The sequence below is a fragment of the Ictidomys tridecemlineatus genome, chromosome 6, assembly GCF_052094955.1.
Source record: "Ictidomys tridecemlineatus isolate mIctTri1 chromosome 6, mIctTri1.hap1, whole genome shotgun sequence".
Lineage (NCBI taxonomy): Eukaryota > Metazoa > Chordata > Mammalia > Rodentia > Sciuridae > Ictidomys > Ictidomys tridecemlineatus.
In genome coordinates, this window is record NC_135482.1 from 65,170,760 (window position 1) to 65,187,697 (window position 16,938).

Genomic DNA, 16,938 nt, shown 5'->3' on the forward strand with positions numbered 1-16,938 from the left:
TATTTATTTTGAGGCAGGGTTTCACAAGTTGCCAAAGTTGACCTTGAACTTGCAATTCTCCTACCTCAGCCTCCCAAGTAGTTGGGATTACAAGAGTATACCACAGCACCAGACTAGAAGATTTAATTTTATAAGACCTCAAGTGAACTTCTGTAGACCAAAAACATAAACAAAAACAAAACAACTTCTGGCATGAAAAACAGTCAGGACTGTATTAATAGCAAACTAGAACTACTCAAAAAACAAAACAAAACTTAGGGAGAAAAGAAAAAAAAAAGCAACCTATTAAATAAGTACCAAATTTTCAAAACTTCTCAAATGACAGGATTAATAGAAAAATTTACCATATGAAAATTACAAAATTTAAAAAGTTCTCTTTCTATAGTATAATTTGAAGCATTACATGTGGGTGTTATGGATTAGATCTGGAATGTCCCCTGAAGGCTCTTGAATTGAAAATTTGGTCCTAAACTATGCTCAACAGCAATGCTCAGAGGTGGGGCCTTTGGGGAAGTGATTATACCATCTGGGTTCTAATCGAATTCATGCATCAATCCATTGATAGAGTCATAGCTGAATGGACTACTGGAATGATGTGAAAACTTAGGAGGTGGAACCTACTTAGTCACTTTGGGGGACCCTTGGGACTATCTCTTATCCCCAAGCCCCTGTTTCTGGGTCACCATGAGATAGCATTTTTGCTCTACCACACTCTTTCTGCCATGATGCTCTGCCTCACCAAAGGCCCTTAGCAATGGATCTGGCTGATTATGGAATGAAACCATGAGCAAAAATAAATCTTTCCTCCTCTAAGTTGATTTTCTCTGGTATTTTGTCACAGTGACAAAAATCTGACTAACATAGTGGGCAAGCCCAACTTTGTAGAAAAAGATAAAAATGTATTTATTTACCTAATATATTTTAGATAGTTTCCAAGAATCCTATTAACCTTTCTATCTGCTGATGTCAAAGTTATTCATATAGCTCATTAAAAGAATCATGGGTCTAAGAAGATTATAATTGTGACAAGACACACATTTGTAACTTCTAAATTAGTTTTTAGAGTCTTGTGTTGCTTAGGCTGGCCCTAAATGCCTAGGTTCAAGGGATCCTCCTGCCTCAGCTTCCTGAGTAGATGGGACTAGGGCTCCCACTATCTTGCTCAATTTAAATTTCTAGATTTAAACTCTTCCCCATTTCATCTTTATTTCTTTTATTTTTTATGTATGTACATATCTATATTGTATGGATTTTTTTTTTTTTAGAACAAAGGAATGAACCCAGAGCACTTAACCACTGAGTCACATCCCTAGCCCTTACTATTTTTTAAGACAGGGTCTGGCTAAGTTGGTTAAGGGCCTTGCTAAGTTGCTGAGGCTGGCCTTTTGAATTTGAGATCCTCTTCCTCAGCTTCATAAATCACTGGGATTACAGGCATTCACTACTATGCCCAGTCAACTTGATTTCTTTTAGAATCTACCTAAAAGTTTTTAGCCCTATGCCTATAAACCTCCTTTTTATTTTTGCTTAACTGGATATTCTCAGACTTCTTGTTCTGCAGAAAGTTGAGGGGTACTACAAAGATGAAAAAGGAAAGTATTACTAAGTAAAATTTAGCTCACGTGAAAAAAATGACTCAACAGGAGCTACAAGTTACAAGTGTCCTTTATATTTGTTTCATATGTTCACTGGAATGGACTACCCTGCTCAGAGGGGCTATTATCTCACTTCTTTAAAAATTACTGGCTGTTTGCTTAATTATTTTTTAAGTTTTTAAGATTTTTTAAATTTATATATGACAGTGGAATGCATTACAATTCTTATTACACACATAGAGCACAATTTTTCATTTCTCTGGTTGTATACACAGTATATTCACATCAATTCATGTCTTCATACCTGTACTTTGAATAATAATGATCACCACATTCCACCATCATTAATAACCCAATGCCCCCTCCCTTACCCTTCCACCCTCTGCCCTATCTAGAGTTCGTCTATTCCTCCCATGCTCCCTCTCCCTATCCCAGTATGAATCAGCCTTCTTATATCAAAGAAAACATTCGGCATTTGGTTTTTGGGGATTGGCTAACTACACTTAGCATTATCTTCTCTAAGTCTATCCATTTACCTGCAAATGCCATGATTTTATTCTCTTTTTTTTCTAAGTAATATTCCATTGTGTATATATGCCACATTTTTAATCCATTCATCTATTGAAGGGCACCTAGATTTGTTCCACAGTTTAGCTATTGTGAATCGTGCTGCTACTAACATTGATGTGGCTGTGTCCCTGTAGTATGCTGTTTTAAGTCCTTTGGGTATAGACCAAGGAAAGGGATAGCTGGGTCAAATGGTGATTGTTTATTTAAATTATTATTATTATTATTAAAGCAAAGAGCTATGACCAACTAATTCATGCAAAGTACTTCAGACATAATAATCTTGTTAAAAGCCAGAGTCTGTCAGGTATCAGTAAGAGCATGAAGTTGTGAAAGTATTTCTTTGAAATGTCATGTCAGAGATAGAAGAGATTTTTTTTTACTTGTTGAGTCAACTAGGAGATAAAATGAAAAAAAAAGTACACAAAAACACTGCAGTAAAGCAAAGAAAGGAAACAGGCTAATGTTAGCTAAGTCATTCTGGCAGTAGAGTTTGGCTGTAATTCACAAAAAGGATTCTGTTATTTGAACAACCATATACAGTATCTGAACTACTTTCAGACACTATGTATGTGGAGGTAGGAAGAGTTGGGTAATTAAAGCCTGAAAAATAGAAAAAGTATTACCGGATGTCCAACTCGCTACCTTTTTTTTTTCAATACTGAGAATCGAACCTATGATCTTGCACATCCTAGGCAAGTGCTCTTCTACTGAGCTGTGTAGCATCCCCAATCCTTTTTCAAAATTTTATTTTAAAACAGGTCTCCCTAAATTGCTCAGGCTGGCCTCAAACTTCTGATCCTCCTGCCTCAGCCTCCCAAATAGTTAAGATTGATGCACTTCTGAAACTTTACCTATGGGAACAAAGGTAATTTGCTCTCTTTAGCCAAAAACAGATGTTTCACTTCTCACAAGTGAACATTTGATTTACCAAGCTTTTTATTGGTGGAGGAGAGTGGAACGTCCTCCATTCCCAGACTGGAAAACTGAGGTCCTGTGGTGGATCTTGAGAGAGATTTGGTAGCATTCTTGGAATGTTGGGCATTCTGAATAGGGTGTACAGCTGAAGACCTGGGTTCAAAGTCAGAGACACCATTCTCCAGTACAGATCCTATCCAAGAAAGAGAGCACAATGTACGGGTAGATCAATCAACCAGTCTTAAATACACAAAGAAAACAGGTAAAAAATGTTTTAGGCAAAACCATACCTCTTTCAAAATATATGAACAAATTAACTGACAAAATAGAACAAAGAAAATTATCAGTCAAGTGTGGCTATCAGTAGCTTCTGGCTTAGTCCTAAGAGATATCCTACATGAAAAAAAAAAAAAAAAAAACTATAGCCAACCCATTTAGACAGGGAGTGTGTGCCTTGCGGTGTCCTAGCTTCCTTGTAGTTTTGGCACTAGCAAATGGAGAGATAGTATCTCCAACTTCTGCTAGCTTCTGAAAGTTGCACTATAGCGGGGGAAAAAGTTTTACATTGTTTCAGGGAAAGAATTTAAAAGCTTTAGAAAATAGAGAAAGGGTGGAAATAAGAAATGAGAAGAAAACTAGCTCAGAAAATAAAAATGGAAGTCATTGGCTATCTTTGGTTTGTTTCAGGTCAATGTAGGTACAATATTTTTTCTCTAGGTGTGTGTGTTAATCAATAAAAGAACATTTAAAAGCACAGCATAATTCTTTTTTGTTTTTTTATTTTGAGACAGAGTTGTTGCTGAAGCTGACCCTCAAATTTTGTGATCCTCTTGTCTGAGTTTCCCAAGTCATTGTGATTATAAGTCTGTGCCACTGCACCTGTCTAGTACAGTGTAATTCTTATACTGACATTACATTATAAAGCTAGAAGCAGCAAGGCAGGGGGAATTGGATTAACAAATAAGTAATTTTTAAAGAGAAAGATTCCCAGTATCTTTCCAGCTCTCAACAAAATGGTTAACAAAAAAATGTACAAGATAAGTGCATTTACCATCTATCACTAATCTTTACTAAAAAATAAATGTGAGCCTATAAAAATCAAGTCTAGTTTTCATGAAAGCTAGGATGATCATTAATATTATATATTCCTTACTGTGTTGTGTCTTAGAATAATATTACCATCATCATCATCTCATCCTCATTTTCCTTAAAGTCTACAATTTTTAAAAAGATTTTAAAGTCACCTTCTGCTATCTCTATGAAAAATCCTATATTTTGGATAAACTCAAACAAAACATTTCAACTACTTTGCTATTAGAAAATTTTATAAGATTGATTCAGAACAGAGTTAAAATATGAGAAAGGTAACAAAATTTTATGTTTCTAGGCCTTTGATAATAACAAAAAACCTCCACACAAAAGATAACAAAAACTAAAAAGCAAAAGACCTATCAGATTTAATGATTGCTTTCTCAACCAGGAGATTCTTATATTTTTTAACTGAATGCAACTTTTCAAAAAAACGTTAATAAACTCACCTGTTCTATCCAGCGTATCTGGCGAGCCAGACTCTTCCAGTTCTCTGGCATCTACTGAAAGTGTCTCCAAACCTTCACTGAGTGAGTCCACAGACTCTGCATCATTGATGGCACCATTGACATGGTAACCATTAATGCCACCTTTTCCTGAGGAAGGCACAGACTGCTCCTCTTGAATGGAAACCGATTTACTGGAATCTGGGATACTGTTACTTGCTTCTGCTGTAGGTTTTGGTTTGCTTTTCTTCTTTTTGTTCTAAGGTTATTGAAGATTTGAAAAACAGAAAAGAAAAGGCAGAGCCCCACCACCACCAGTACAATCCAAAAAGGTAAGAAACTCTAGCTACCTAAAGGCAACCAATGTTACCAATTTTTCCTATGTTCTTCCAGAAATTGAACAAATTTTTGTGTATGTTGAATCACCACATGAAATAATTTTTTCCTATGAAAAATCCTATATTTTGGATAAACTCAAACAAAACATTTCTTTATGGCAAAACCCACCTTAAGCAAAATAAAAAGATAAATTACAAAGTGTGGAAAAAACATGTATGACTTATACTCAAAGAGTTAAATAAATACAGAGCTCTAACAAAAAGCAAAAACAAAATAATAACCCAATAGAAAAAAAATGGCATAAGCTATAAACATACTAAATGAAGCATAGCCTTAGTCTAATAAGATAAACTAAAACTATATATTGCAAAATAATTTTTTATCTGTTAGATTAGCAAAGGTCAAAAAATATGATAACACTGTAGGGTTGAATGTATAGAGAAGCAATCACTTTTATATATTATTACTGGGAGCAGCAATACTTGTCCAACTCACAAATGTACATATCTTTTGGCCAGCAATTCTACCTCTAGGAATTTATAGGTGAGATTAACATGTACAAAATTACATAGACACACCAGGTTATTTACTGCAGAACTATTAATGATAGCTATTAAATTAATAGTTAATTATTACCTTGTTAAAGGACTGGAAACAACCCAAATGTTGGTCTAAAAGGAACTAGTTAAATAAATTACGATACATCCAAATAGCAGGATGACTATATATCCACAAAAACAACAAAAAAGTTCATTATTGAGACATGGAATAAACTCCAAGATATATTACATGAGAAAAAGGAACAGTCAAAGAGGAGAATACATGTTCATATTTGTTTATATGCATAAAAATATACTGGAAGATACATAAGAAATTGATAATACTGTTTGCCTCTGGGGTAGAAAACCAAATGGCTGGAGAAAGGGATGTGATAAAGTTAGTTATGTACATTAACTTTTGTACATTTGAATTTTTAGTTGACTATATTACCTATGAAAACAGTAAAATTAAAACAAATAAGTCCTTTACTTTTGTTTTGTCAAACCACAGCTCTGCTGACAAAACTTAAGATTCCTAAGGCTAGATGGATATAACTGAATCAATTTCCCCCCAAGTTTTTTTGGTGGTCCTCTCTGGCAGGAGCACATCTGAACTCAAGATACAATTTTCTTCTCTGCATAGCTCTCATCTTGCTCTTATTCCCCCATGTAAACTAGCTAAGTTTTCATATTACTGTTCCATGTAAAAAATAACTATATAACCAGTAACTACTTAGAGTCACATCCTATTGGACTAATCCTAATAGTTAACTGGACTGAATTTGGGCATTTGAAATTGCCAAACTAAAGCTATTTTTCTTTTTCTGGATTTTAAGAAATATGCATGTGTACCTTTCTAGTTACTTACATGTCTAATATCACTAAAAATTTATAACCCTGGGCCAGTAAATTAAGATACTAGTGTTTTCCAGAATACTCATAACTATTCTAGGTTGGGTGAAAGCAATGGGAAGAAATTAAACAAATATGCAAAGCTATAGGCATGAAAAGCTTCAGGACAGTCTGTAATAATATTAGGTACCTCTGGAAAAATTCTTAAGGATCACTGAGACCAGCCTGATTTGGTCAAGACCTGATAGAACTCCTAATGAAGTGATTTAGAGTCATCACGGTAGCATTTCAAAACTCCAGCATTAACCTAATATAAGAAAAGAACACCCTAAACAGATTTCATAGAGATTAAAATCCATACTTCAAGCATTTCTTTTTTTAATATTTTTTAGTTGTAGTTGGACACAGTGCCTTTATTTTTTATTTATTGTTATGTGGTGCTGAGGATCGAACCCAGCGCCTCGCAAGTGCTAGGCGAGTGCTCTACCGCTGAGCCACAACCCCACCTCTTAAGCATTTCTTAAAGGCACTAGATTGAAGGTACAGAGTTATGGGAAAGATTTTCAGAACAGCTGGTATTCCTTGGAGAAGCACTTTGATTTTAAATGGATAAGGAGAAGGGATCAAGAACTACTAGGTTAGATATTATATTAAATACTTGTGTGTGTTAGTATTGCTTTCTCTACTTTAGAGATGAGCAAACTAAGGCACTCAAAGATTACAATATTCCTAGATCACAAAGCCAGGATAGAATGGAACAGGACAAAAATCCAGTGCTGAATGACTCCATATCCCAAGTGCCTTCTAATTCTCTAAATTGCAACATCAGACCCCTTTGAAAAGTACCCAACAGCTATGGTAGTAAGAGTCCTCTCTAGACTTTAAGTTAGTTCATTAATATTAGGGATTATAATACTGTTGTCTGACCTAAAACTCTTAACTATTTTAGCTGATCTATGATATGTACAGTTGAAAACCAGAACACTTTCTCTGGAGGAGTTCTGCTTCCTCAATATGCTCTCCTGCTTTACTCCCTGACTAGTATCCTCTTGGCAAGTGCACTATGGCAAAAGCACTGTTTCTTACCTTCAATTACAGGGAGGGGACTGGGGTACTCTGTGAGACACAGTTGTATCTCAATATCAAAGGTTTTTTTCAACCAGCTAAACTGAAGATATTTATGTAAACCTTTTCTTTCAAATATTTGCAGAGATTAAATTTTTAAAAATAATATAAACATTAATATCATGCTCTTAAAATTTAATTAATTTTTACCTTTTTCTTGCCTGTTACTGTCCATTCTTTGAGTACTTCACTGGCACTACCTGTAAAAGAAACCAATTACAGATTTTTCTCTCTATATACACAGTTAATCAAGAATTAATGTCCCTGTATTTTATAATTACTGGAGACTTTCCAAAATGCCTAATAATAAGAGTTAAGGACTAAATCTCTAAAGTAATATAATATGAGATCATGTCATGCTTCCCTTTTGGAATACCTGCCTACTTGGATATCCTTTTACATGTAATTAAATTTCCCCAGTGAGTTCTTCCAAGAAGAGACTAATGCAGCCTGGCCATTTTGAAGATGCTTTTGTTCCTCTCCTCAGTACTGGGGATTGAACTCAGGGCCTCCCACATGCTAGGCAAGCACTCCATATCCGGCTTTTTATTTATTTTATTTTGAGACGGGGTTTCACTAAATTGCCAAGGTTGGCCTTGAACTTTCAATTCTCCTGCCACAGGCTCCCAAGTATCTGGGATTTCAAGTGTGTACCAACAGGGGCTGGGGATGTGGCTCAAGCGGTAGCGCGCTCGCCTGGCATGCGTGCGGCCCGGGTTCGATTCTCGGCACCACATACCAACAAAGATGTTGTGTCCGCCGAGAACTAAACAATAAAACATTAAAAATCTCTCTCTCTCTCTCTCTCCCCCTCTCTCCCTCTCCTCTCTCACTCTCTCTTGAAAAAAAAAAAAAAAAGTGTGTACCAACATTCTTCTGATGAAGAATCTTTTTTCATGGTTGACTACTGAGTGTTATGAGAAGTCAAACTGCTGTCAGAAAAAGTTATGTGTGATCATGTGTATTCAAAACCATTAATACAGCATTTGAAAAGAATCATCTAAAGAAAGACATGGCTGGGCTGGGGATATAGCTCAGTTGGTAGAGGCATGGGAGCAGAAGGGAGGGAGCATGGGGTTAGAAATGATGGTGGAATGTGATGGATACCATTATCTAAAGTACATGTATAAAGACATGAATTGGTGTGAATATACTTTGTATGCAGACATGAAAAACTGTGCTCTATATGTATAATATGAATTGTATGTATTCTGCAGTCATACATAAAAAATTAATAAAATAAAATTAAAAAGACAGACAGACATGGCCCCTGAATATGAACATGAACATGGTCATGGAAAACTGGAACTTCCAGTTTATAAAACAATGGAAGATAGAAGGGACACCATTAGAAACTGGAAAAGCTGGCTGTAAAAGGGCTCAGGGATCCATGGGGCTGCAAAGAAGTTTGGTGATACATGGGTGGCTTTGCACACCCTTTCCTTTGTTGGTGCAAAGTAAAAGGATTCATATGGGAATTTGCTGCTTTTATGGTAGCCAAAGGGGCTAAATATTATCTGGAGTCTCAGAATGAACATAGAAGCATTATTGAAGATAGCATATGGAAATACCTTAGTGACTTCTTAATTCTCTTATAAAAATAAGATTTCTTCATTGTATTGTACTTGTCTATGTATTTGTCCCTTAAAGAACACTAGTAAGGTTTAATAAAGTAAGAAAAAAAATAAGAATCTTTTATCTATACCTCAGTCTGTATACAAAGATGAATTGGTTTTAGCCCAAGTGTGCCATCCCCTCCTCTCAGGTTACACACTACCTTGGCTACTTTGTTTGAAAGAGACTTGCACACCACACAAGATCCAAATGCTAACATTAACATTTAGCATGAAAAGAAAAGAAAAACCTTTCAGTGTATGGACCTATTTATTTATACACTTGTAAATTCAGGAAAATAATAATAAGTTTATTATTAAAATTTCTAATAAACCTAACCTGATATACAAGGATGAAATAGGTTCAAGTAAAGTTCTTCTCAAATGAATTAAGTGGAAAGAAGTTTGTGAAACACTCCTCAACTCTGAATCTGAAGGCTCCACCACACTTGCCATTCATTCTTCTGTTAGATAAGGATATTCAACCCACCCAATTGAGTTACTTGTGCCAAACTAAATGATAACAGAGCTTCCAAGAATGCCAAGTCCTGGAATTTGCCATATGTTGCTGGGCCACTGAATTACTCCATTGTTAGGAAGAGCCTCTTAAATTCTTTGTTTCTTTTTTTCCTTTGCAGTACTGAGGACAGAAGCCAGAACCCAGAGCCTCATGTATGCTAGGCAAGCACTCTACCACTGAGCCACATCCCCACCTAAATATCTTAAATTCTAATTTCACCTAACTTTAATCAAGTTCCTTATAGTAATTACCATGATGTGAGACTGTTTTTAGAAACCAGTGATGTGGTTTCTCAAAGTGGAGAATATCTGTATAGAATAATGGAGTTTTCTTATTTTATCTTTTATTCCAGATATCCTGTAGCTTATGTATAAATTATTTCTAGGGATAAAAAAGGCATCTTACATTAATAAAATGTGATGGTATGTTATGTTATCATGGGGTCTGCTATAGCATCTATGAAACAGTAAATTGCTGTGTTCCAAAAGTCTGAAGCAACTTCTACTGAACAAATACAAACTAATAAGAAAAAAAATTGGGCTAGAATTACCTTCCATGAATGCTTGTACGGTTTTGTCCACACAATTATCAAAGTGCTGCAAAACTAGGATGATTTCATTGTTGCTCTTATTGGGAACTATTGCACGCACTGCATTTATCTAGAAAAGAAGACAGGGTCATTTAATTCTGACATGAGTAGGTCACTATGAAACTGATACATATTACAGAGAATAACAGTGACATTTTGTTTTTAACAATTTTATCACTCTTTAGTGTCAGTGGAAATACATGCAACCATCTCACTGTGAATAATAAATACATGATGACAATAGCACATGAAAAATTAATATCAAAACTTAGAAAGGTATAACACTGCTGGGAGCAGTGGCACATGCCTATAATTCCATCAATTGAGGAAGTCAAGGCAGGAAGATCACAAGTTCAAGGTCAGCCTGGGCAACATACAGAGACTTTATCTCAAAATAAAAAATAAGGGGCTAGAAAAAAAAGAAAAAATAATAATTTGGAGCTAAAAAAAGGGGGGGGGCTGGGGTTGTGGCTCAATGGTAGAGTGCTTGCCTAGCATGTGTGAGGTACTGGGTTCAATTCTCAGCACCATAAATAAATAAACAAACAAACAAAGGTCCATCAATAACTAATAAAAATATTTTTTAAAAAATAAAAATGGCTGGGGATGTACTTGAGTGGTAAACTACCCCTCGATCCAATCCCCAGTACCTGTCCCTCCCTTCAAAGCAGAACTATATTTTGGTAGTACTGGTGAGCAAACCTAAGACCTCCCTCCACCATTTATGTACAATTATAATGCATCAAAAAAGTGGGGAAGATCAGACCCAGAGCCTCATGCATGCTAGGATGCTAGGCAAGTGTTCTACCACTGAGCTACATTTCTAACCCAGAACATTTCTAAAAATAAAAGATATGTACTTAAGAAAAGGTAGAGCCAGGTGTGGTGGTGCATGCCTGTAATTCCAGTGACTCAGGAGGCTTAGGCAGGAGGATTGAAAGTTCAGTCTTAGCAACTTAGTGAGGCCCTGTCTCTAAATGAAATATAAATAAAGGGCTGGGGATGTGGCTAAGTGGTTAAGTATACCTGGGTTCAATTCCAGTACACACCCACCAAAAAGAAAAGGTGGTTTAATTTAGGTGTCAGATATTATTTAGCATGTTTCATCATTTTTAGCATACTGTAGGGAAAGGTAGAAAGTTTAATAAAGCAAAACCATAACAATTAAAATTTCTTTGTGGCATTGTTCAAAACTTTGTATCACTTATGTGTATAATAACAAAGGTAATTTATAGAAATAATATGAATTATTATAAACTATGTCAGGCATACAAAACATAATGAAAAACCATGAGGTGACACCAAGTTTAATAAAATAAAACAAATGCAATTGAAGCCCCATGACCTAAGAAATCTTTTTCCCTTCTCTCCTCAGATTTCTACCCTGAATTTGGTGCCCCAGGGTTTAATCCCTAGTTCAAAAAAAAATCAATTTCTTATTTTATTGCTAAATGGTACATCCAATGTATACACAATTCATTCATTCATTCATTCAGTCAATGGACACATTATTTTTAATGTCTGGCTACTGGGAAGAATGCTATATTGTACGTTCCTATATTTATTTGCAGCTGAATCCTTAATGGCTAAAACAATATTTAGTACACTGTAATAAAGAAAAAAATTAAATAACCACTAGTAGAATCCTGAATAGTTGGCATTTACAACTTCATTTGATAACAAATAGATATGCCAACTTTGTCAGATTTATTCCTAAGGTATTTCATATTTTTTTACATTAAACTACATATTGTTTTCATTTTTATATATTTTTATTTAGTAACCTTGATGAACTTTTTTTTTTTAAATAACCCAGCTAGGATTTTTTTTTCTTTTCTTTTTTTTTAAAAGAGTGTGAGAGAGAGAGAGAATTTTTTAATATTTATTTTTTTTTTAGTTTTCGGCGGACACACCATCTTTGTTTGTATGTGGTGCTGAGGATTGAACCCGGACCGCACGCATGCCAGGCAAGCACGATACCCCTTAAGCCACATCCCCAGCCCGATGAACTTTTATTAGTCCCATTAATTTGTTGCTTTCCTGGATTTCTCTATGTTAACTGTATAGCCTATAAATAACATTTTTCTTCTTCTAATTCTTATAACTTTAATTTCTTATCTTACTGCATAATGTATAAATGGTTATTTCTCAAAGAAGATCTAATTCCTTCTGATGGAAAATGGTCATTAGAATCCAACTGGAGCTAGATGTGTTTATTTTTACTGGGAGTCGTTGTTTCCAGGTCTTTTAGGGGATATAACTAAGAGACTTTTTATTAAACCATGAGTACATACTGACATTCTCAATTAAAATGTACTATTAAAAGGTCTTTTCTCACAGGCACAGTGGTATATGCCTGTAATTCCAGTGACTCCAGAGGCTGAGGAAGGAAGATACCAAGTTCTAAGTCAGCCTTGGCAATTTAGCAAGACCCTGTCTCAAAAAGTAAAAAGGGCTGGGACTGTAGCTCCATGGTATTAGTATGTATCAGTATACAGCTCTGGATTCAATTCCGTGTGTGTGTCTGTGTTTGTGTGTGTGTGTGTGTGTGTATGTGTGTGTGTGTGTGTGTGTGTGTGTGTGTGTGTGTGTGTGTGAGAGAGAGAGAGAGAGAGAGAGGGCTTTTCTTTTCTTATTTTCTTTTTCGATACTGGGGATTAAATTCAGGGGCACTTCACCACTGAATTATTTTCCCACCACTTTTTATTTTGAGACAGGGTCTTGCTAAATTCCTTAGGGTCTCTTAGTTGTGATCCTTCTACATCAGCCTTCCCAGTCACTGAGATTATAGGCCTACACCACTGTATCTAGCTTGATTTTCTTTCTTTCTGCTTTTTCTTGGACTGGGTCAATCTTGCTATGCTGCCCAGGTTGGCCTTGGACTTTTAGTCCCCCTTGCCTGAGCCTCCCAAGTAGTGGGGATTACAGGCATGTCCCACTGCCCTCAGCTTTTCATCTGATTTTCAACTTGGATCTCTTTTCTCTTATGCTAAAATTTTAAATCCTAAAAATATAAGTATTTACCAATCTGTTTTATCATATAATATTCACAATATCATTGTTAACAACACAAAAGATTACTATTAATGTTAAAACCATTGAATAACACTTAAAATTTGTAACTTTTTTTTTTTTTTTTGGTGGTGCTGGGGATCAAATCCAAGGCCTTGAAAATGCTAGTCGAAACACTATACCACTGAGCTATACCCCCAGCCTGCCATTGTTTTTACCACTCTACACATGTACTGTAAAAATACTGTATTTGAATGTCAGTGGGAGATTCTTTAGTTCACTTTTTGTAAAGGTAAAATATTTTTAAGTCCTAATCTTACATAAAACTTGTTCTGATCCTTTACCAGGACAAATCCTGGGCGCTATGGTCCTCTATGGTAAATACCATTTGTTACTTAGACTGGCAGTATAAGTACAAGTACCCAGTTTAGACTTGCCACTCTGTTTTCAGTCCCCTATATATTTTTGGCATCTATCCCTTACTTCTTTTTTTTAAATACTTTTTAATGTTTATTTTTTTAGTTGTAGTTGGATACAGTACCTTTATTTTATTTATTTTTATGTGGTGCTGAGGATCAAACTGAGGGTCTCACACTTGCTAGGCGTGTGTTCTACCGCTGAGCCACAACCCCAGCCCTATCCCTTACTTCTTATGTTCAGTTACACATTTAAAATAACACCTGTAACTGTGATGTAATGGATAGCACAATGGATTTGTAGCCAAACCTGCAGTGGTCATTTTAAATAATATATGTATTTTTTTAAATTCAGTATTTCTAGGTATCTTATGACAGAAATGTCTTCAGGTTCTCTAGTCAGTTACACTGCTCAAAAAGGAACACCTTTAGCTGGGCATGGTGGCACACACCTGTAATCCCTGTGGCTCAGGAGGCAAGGCAGGAGGATCTTGAGTTCAAAGCCAGCCTCAGAAAGAGAGAGGCACTAAGTAACTTAGTGAGTCCCTGTATCTAAATAAAATACAAAATAGGACTGGGGATGTGGCTCAGTGGTTGAGTGCCCCTGAAGTCAATCCCTGGTACTCCTCCAACACACACACACACATATAAAGGAAGACTTTTATAGATGAAGACCAAGCCTTAAGGAAATAAAGTAACTTGTCCCATTAATAAGCAGAATCTGTACTACAACAGAAGTCTTAGTACTTTTTCCTCCCTGCTCCATTGTTACCATGATCTTTTTGTTTCAGACTTAATTTAACAATGTTAAAATTTAAAAACCACACAAGTGTGAAAGTATATAGTCCATAATTCAAAGTGGGCTAATATATTTACTTTAAGATAAATAAGAACTAAGCATTTATCCCTAAAAAATGAACAGTAGGTGAAACTTATAGACACTGGTAATTTAAAATGTGAATGTATGGGCTGGGATTGTGGCTCAGTGGTAGAGCGCTCGCCTAGCACGGGCGGGACCCAGGTTTGATCCTCAGCACCACATAAAAATAAAGGCATTGTGCTGTGTCCATCTACTCCTAAAAAATAAATAAAATTTCTTTTAAAAAAATAAATAAATAAATAAAATGTGAATATATTTATAATAGGGAATCATTGTATGTCTATCACTCTATAATCAACAACATATATTTTTTAAAAAAGACAACACATAAAACTTTTTGTTTCATATTTTCTTAAATATAGCTCATTTGGGGCTTTATTATGAAAAACACATATTTTCTTCCAAAGGAATACTACTTAGAAAATTTACTGCTGTTCTTGTTCTGTAGTCTCCTGGACTTAGTCATATAAATAATATTTATCAAAACACTAATTAGTAACAAATGTCTTCAAGAGAATTTAGAATGAATATATACAAAGATATGCAAGAAAACTGTGTTTGCATTTCATAGGCTCTAATTCCTCAGAACCATTATGTCACCCTCTGATATATAATGGCATTCTCCTTTGTTGCTAAAATTTCACTTTCATAATAAGTTGTGATAGCCACTGGTTGTATAAGTACCTAAATTTTCCTATAATGTTTAACTTTGTTATCCATGATAACTAGTCTTACCTTCTCTTTCATGTTTTCAAAAGTACCTCCCTGGGCCAGAACAGTGTTAGACTGTAAATCAAAAATGAATCCTGATGAATCTGAAAGAAGAAGAAGGGACAAACATATTACACATGATTAAAATATACTGTATTTCAGGTAGGTACCTGAATTATATATAATTATATATTATTATAGGCCATGCCTATTATAGCAACTTGGGAGGCTGAAGCAAGAGGATTTCAAATTCAGGGCCAGCCTGGGCAACTTAGTGTGACCCTGTCTCAAAATAAAATTTTCAAAAAGGTTTGGCAATGTAATTCAGTAGTGGAGCACCACTAGACTAGGTTCAATCCCCAGTACCACTCCCTGGAAACATATATTTCATCTCTAAGACATAAGAGCCAAGACTGGCTGCTTTTTGCCTGTAAAACAATAACAACTCAGTTGCTATTTGGCAAATCCTATTATATAGATAACTCATAACTAACATTTTGAGTTAAACTTATAAAATTTGATTTTAATAGAAAATGTACATATTGTGGAAAACACCAAATCCATCAGGCTGTATTAGACTTTTTCCTGTAATCCATGGTATCTTTATTTATTCTCCCTTAATTCAAAATGCTCTCTAAAAATGATGCAAATAAATAGCTCCCATGGTAACATTTAATACTAAAGAATCTGAAAATATGAGTGAGATGGAAGCTTCTATAACATTAATACACATGAGAGTAATTTCTTTCTTCTAGACTTCGTCATGCACTTTATATTCTGGGACTAGTGAACTCCATGGGATACATTCTTGATAAAACAATGCACCCAGGTTTACATTACCAGCAATGTATCCAAGTTTACACTGAATAAACTAAAACTACCCAAGAAGCAATGTAAATAAACAAAACACAAAAAAATCTCGGTGTGTTTACATTAGGGGAACACATGGTGATTAATTTTTTTTTTAAATCTAGATTTTAACTTCTCAGTATTTATAAAAAAGAATATCTGCAAATTTAATCAGTTTTCACCTGTGACTATATGATCAGTAAATGACCTGTTTTAACACTCTATAATTTTGATTTCTGGTGCCTCCCAACCCTAGTACTGGGGATCAAACCCAGGGGCTCACACATACTAAGTTAGTGCCCTACCACTTAGCTACAACCCAGATCTTTTTTACTTTGAGATGGGATCTTGCTAAATCACCCACATTAGCCTCAAATTTGTGGTCCTGCCTGAGCCTCCAGAGTAGCTGGATTATAGGTATGCACCAATGTACAGGCTAACAATTTTTTTGCAATCCAACAAGATGCAATCCCAGAAAATGGTTAAAGTGCTTTTCAAATTCTAACGTGCATACTTATCATCTAGGAATCTTATGCTAAAATGTAGTCTGTAATTCAACAATCTGGCCTGTGGCCTGAGAATTTTATTCACAGATGATATAAATAATACTGATCCCTGGTGGCTCAGTGGTAGCATGCTCACCTAGCATGTGTGAGGCACTGGTTCGATCCTCAGCACCACATAAAAATAAAGACAAAAGGGCTGGGGATGTGGCTCAAGCAGTAGCGCGCTTGCCTGGCATGCGTGCGGCCCGGGTTCGATCCTCAGCACCACATACAAAAACAAAGATGTTGTGTTCACCGAAAACTAAAAAATATTAAAAAATTCTTTCTCTCTCTCTCTCTCTCTCTCACACACACACACACACTCTCTCTCTC

The 16,938-nt window shown here is 35.5% G+C and overlaps 1 protein-coding gene and 1 pseudogene across 2 annotated transcripts in view; one reads left to right on the forward strand and one right to left on the reverse strand.

The window, feature by feature from the left end:
* The window catches only part of Spats2 (spermatogenesis associated serine rich 2), a 124,445-nt gene that overhangs the window by 18,487 nt on the left and 89,020 nt on the right, over positions 1 to 16,938 (reverse strand). For both annotated transcript variants that reach the window (XM_005324916.5, XM_078014737.1), the window contains exons 3-7: positions 15,236 to 15,315; positions 10,154 to 10,262; positions 7,621 to 7,670; positions 4,619 to 4,874; positions 3,094 to 3,273 (exon numbers count right to left, since the gene is read on the reverse strand). In XM_005324916.5, the coding sequence (XP_005324973.1) occupies positions 3,094 to 3,273; positions 4,619 to 4,874; positions 7,621 to 7,670; positions 10,154 to 10,262; positions 15,236 to 15,315 (675 nt within the window). The remainder of the gene's footprint in view (positions 1 to 3,093; positions 3,274 to 4,618; positions 4,875 to 7,620; positions 7,671 to 10,153; positions 10,263 to 15,235; positions 15,316 to 16,938) is intronic.
* LOC144364842 (NADH dehydrogenase [ubiquinone] 1 beta subcomplex subunit 3 pseudogene) lies at positions 4,870 to 9,360 on the forward strand (annotated as a pseudogene).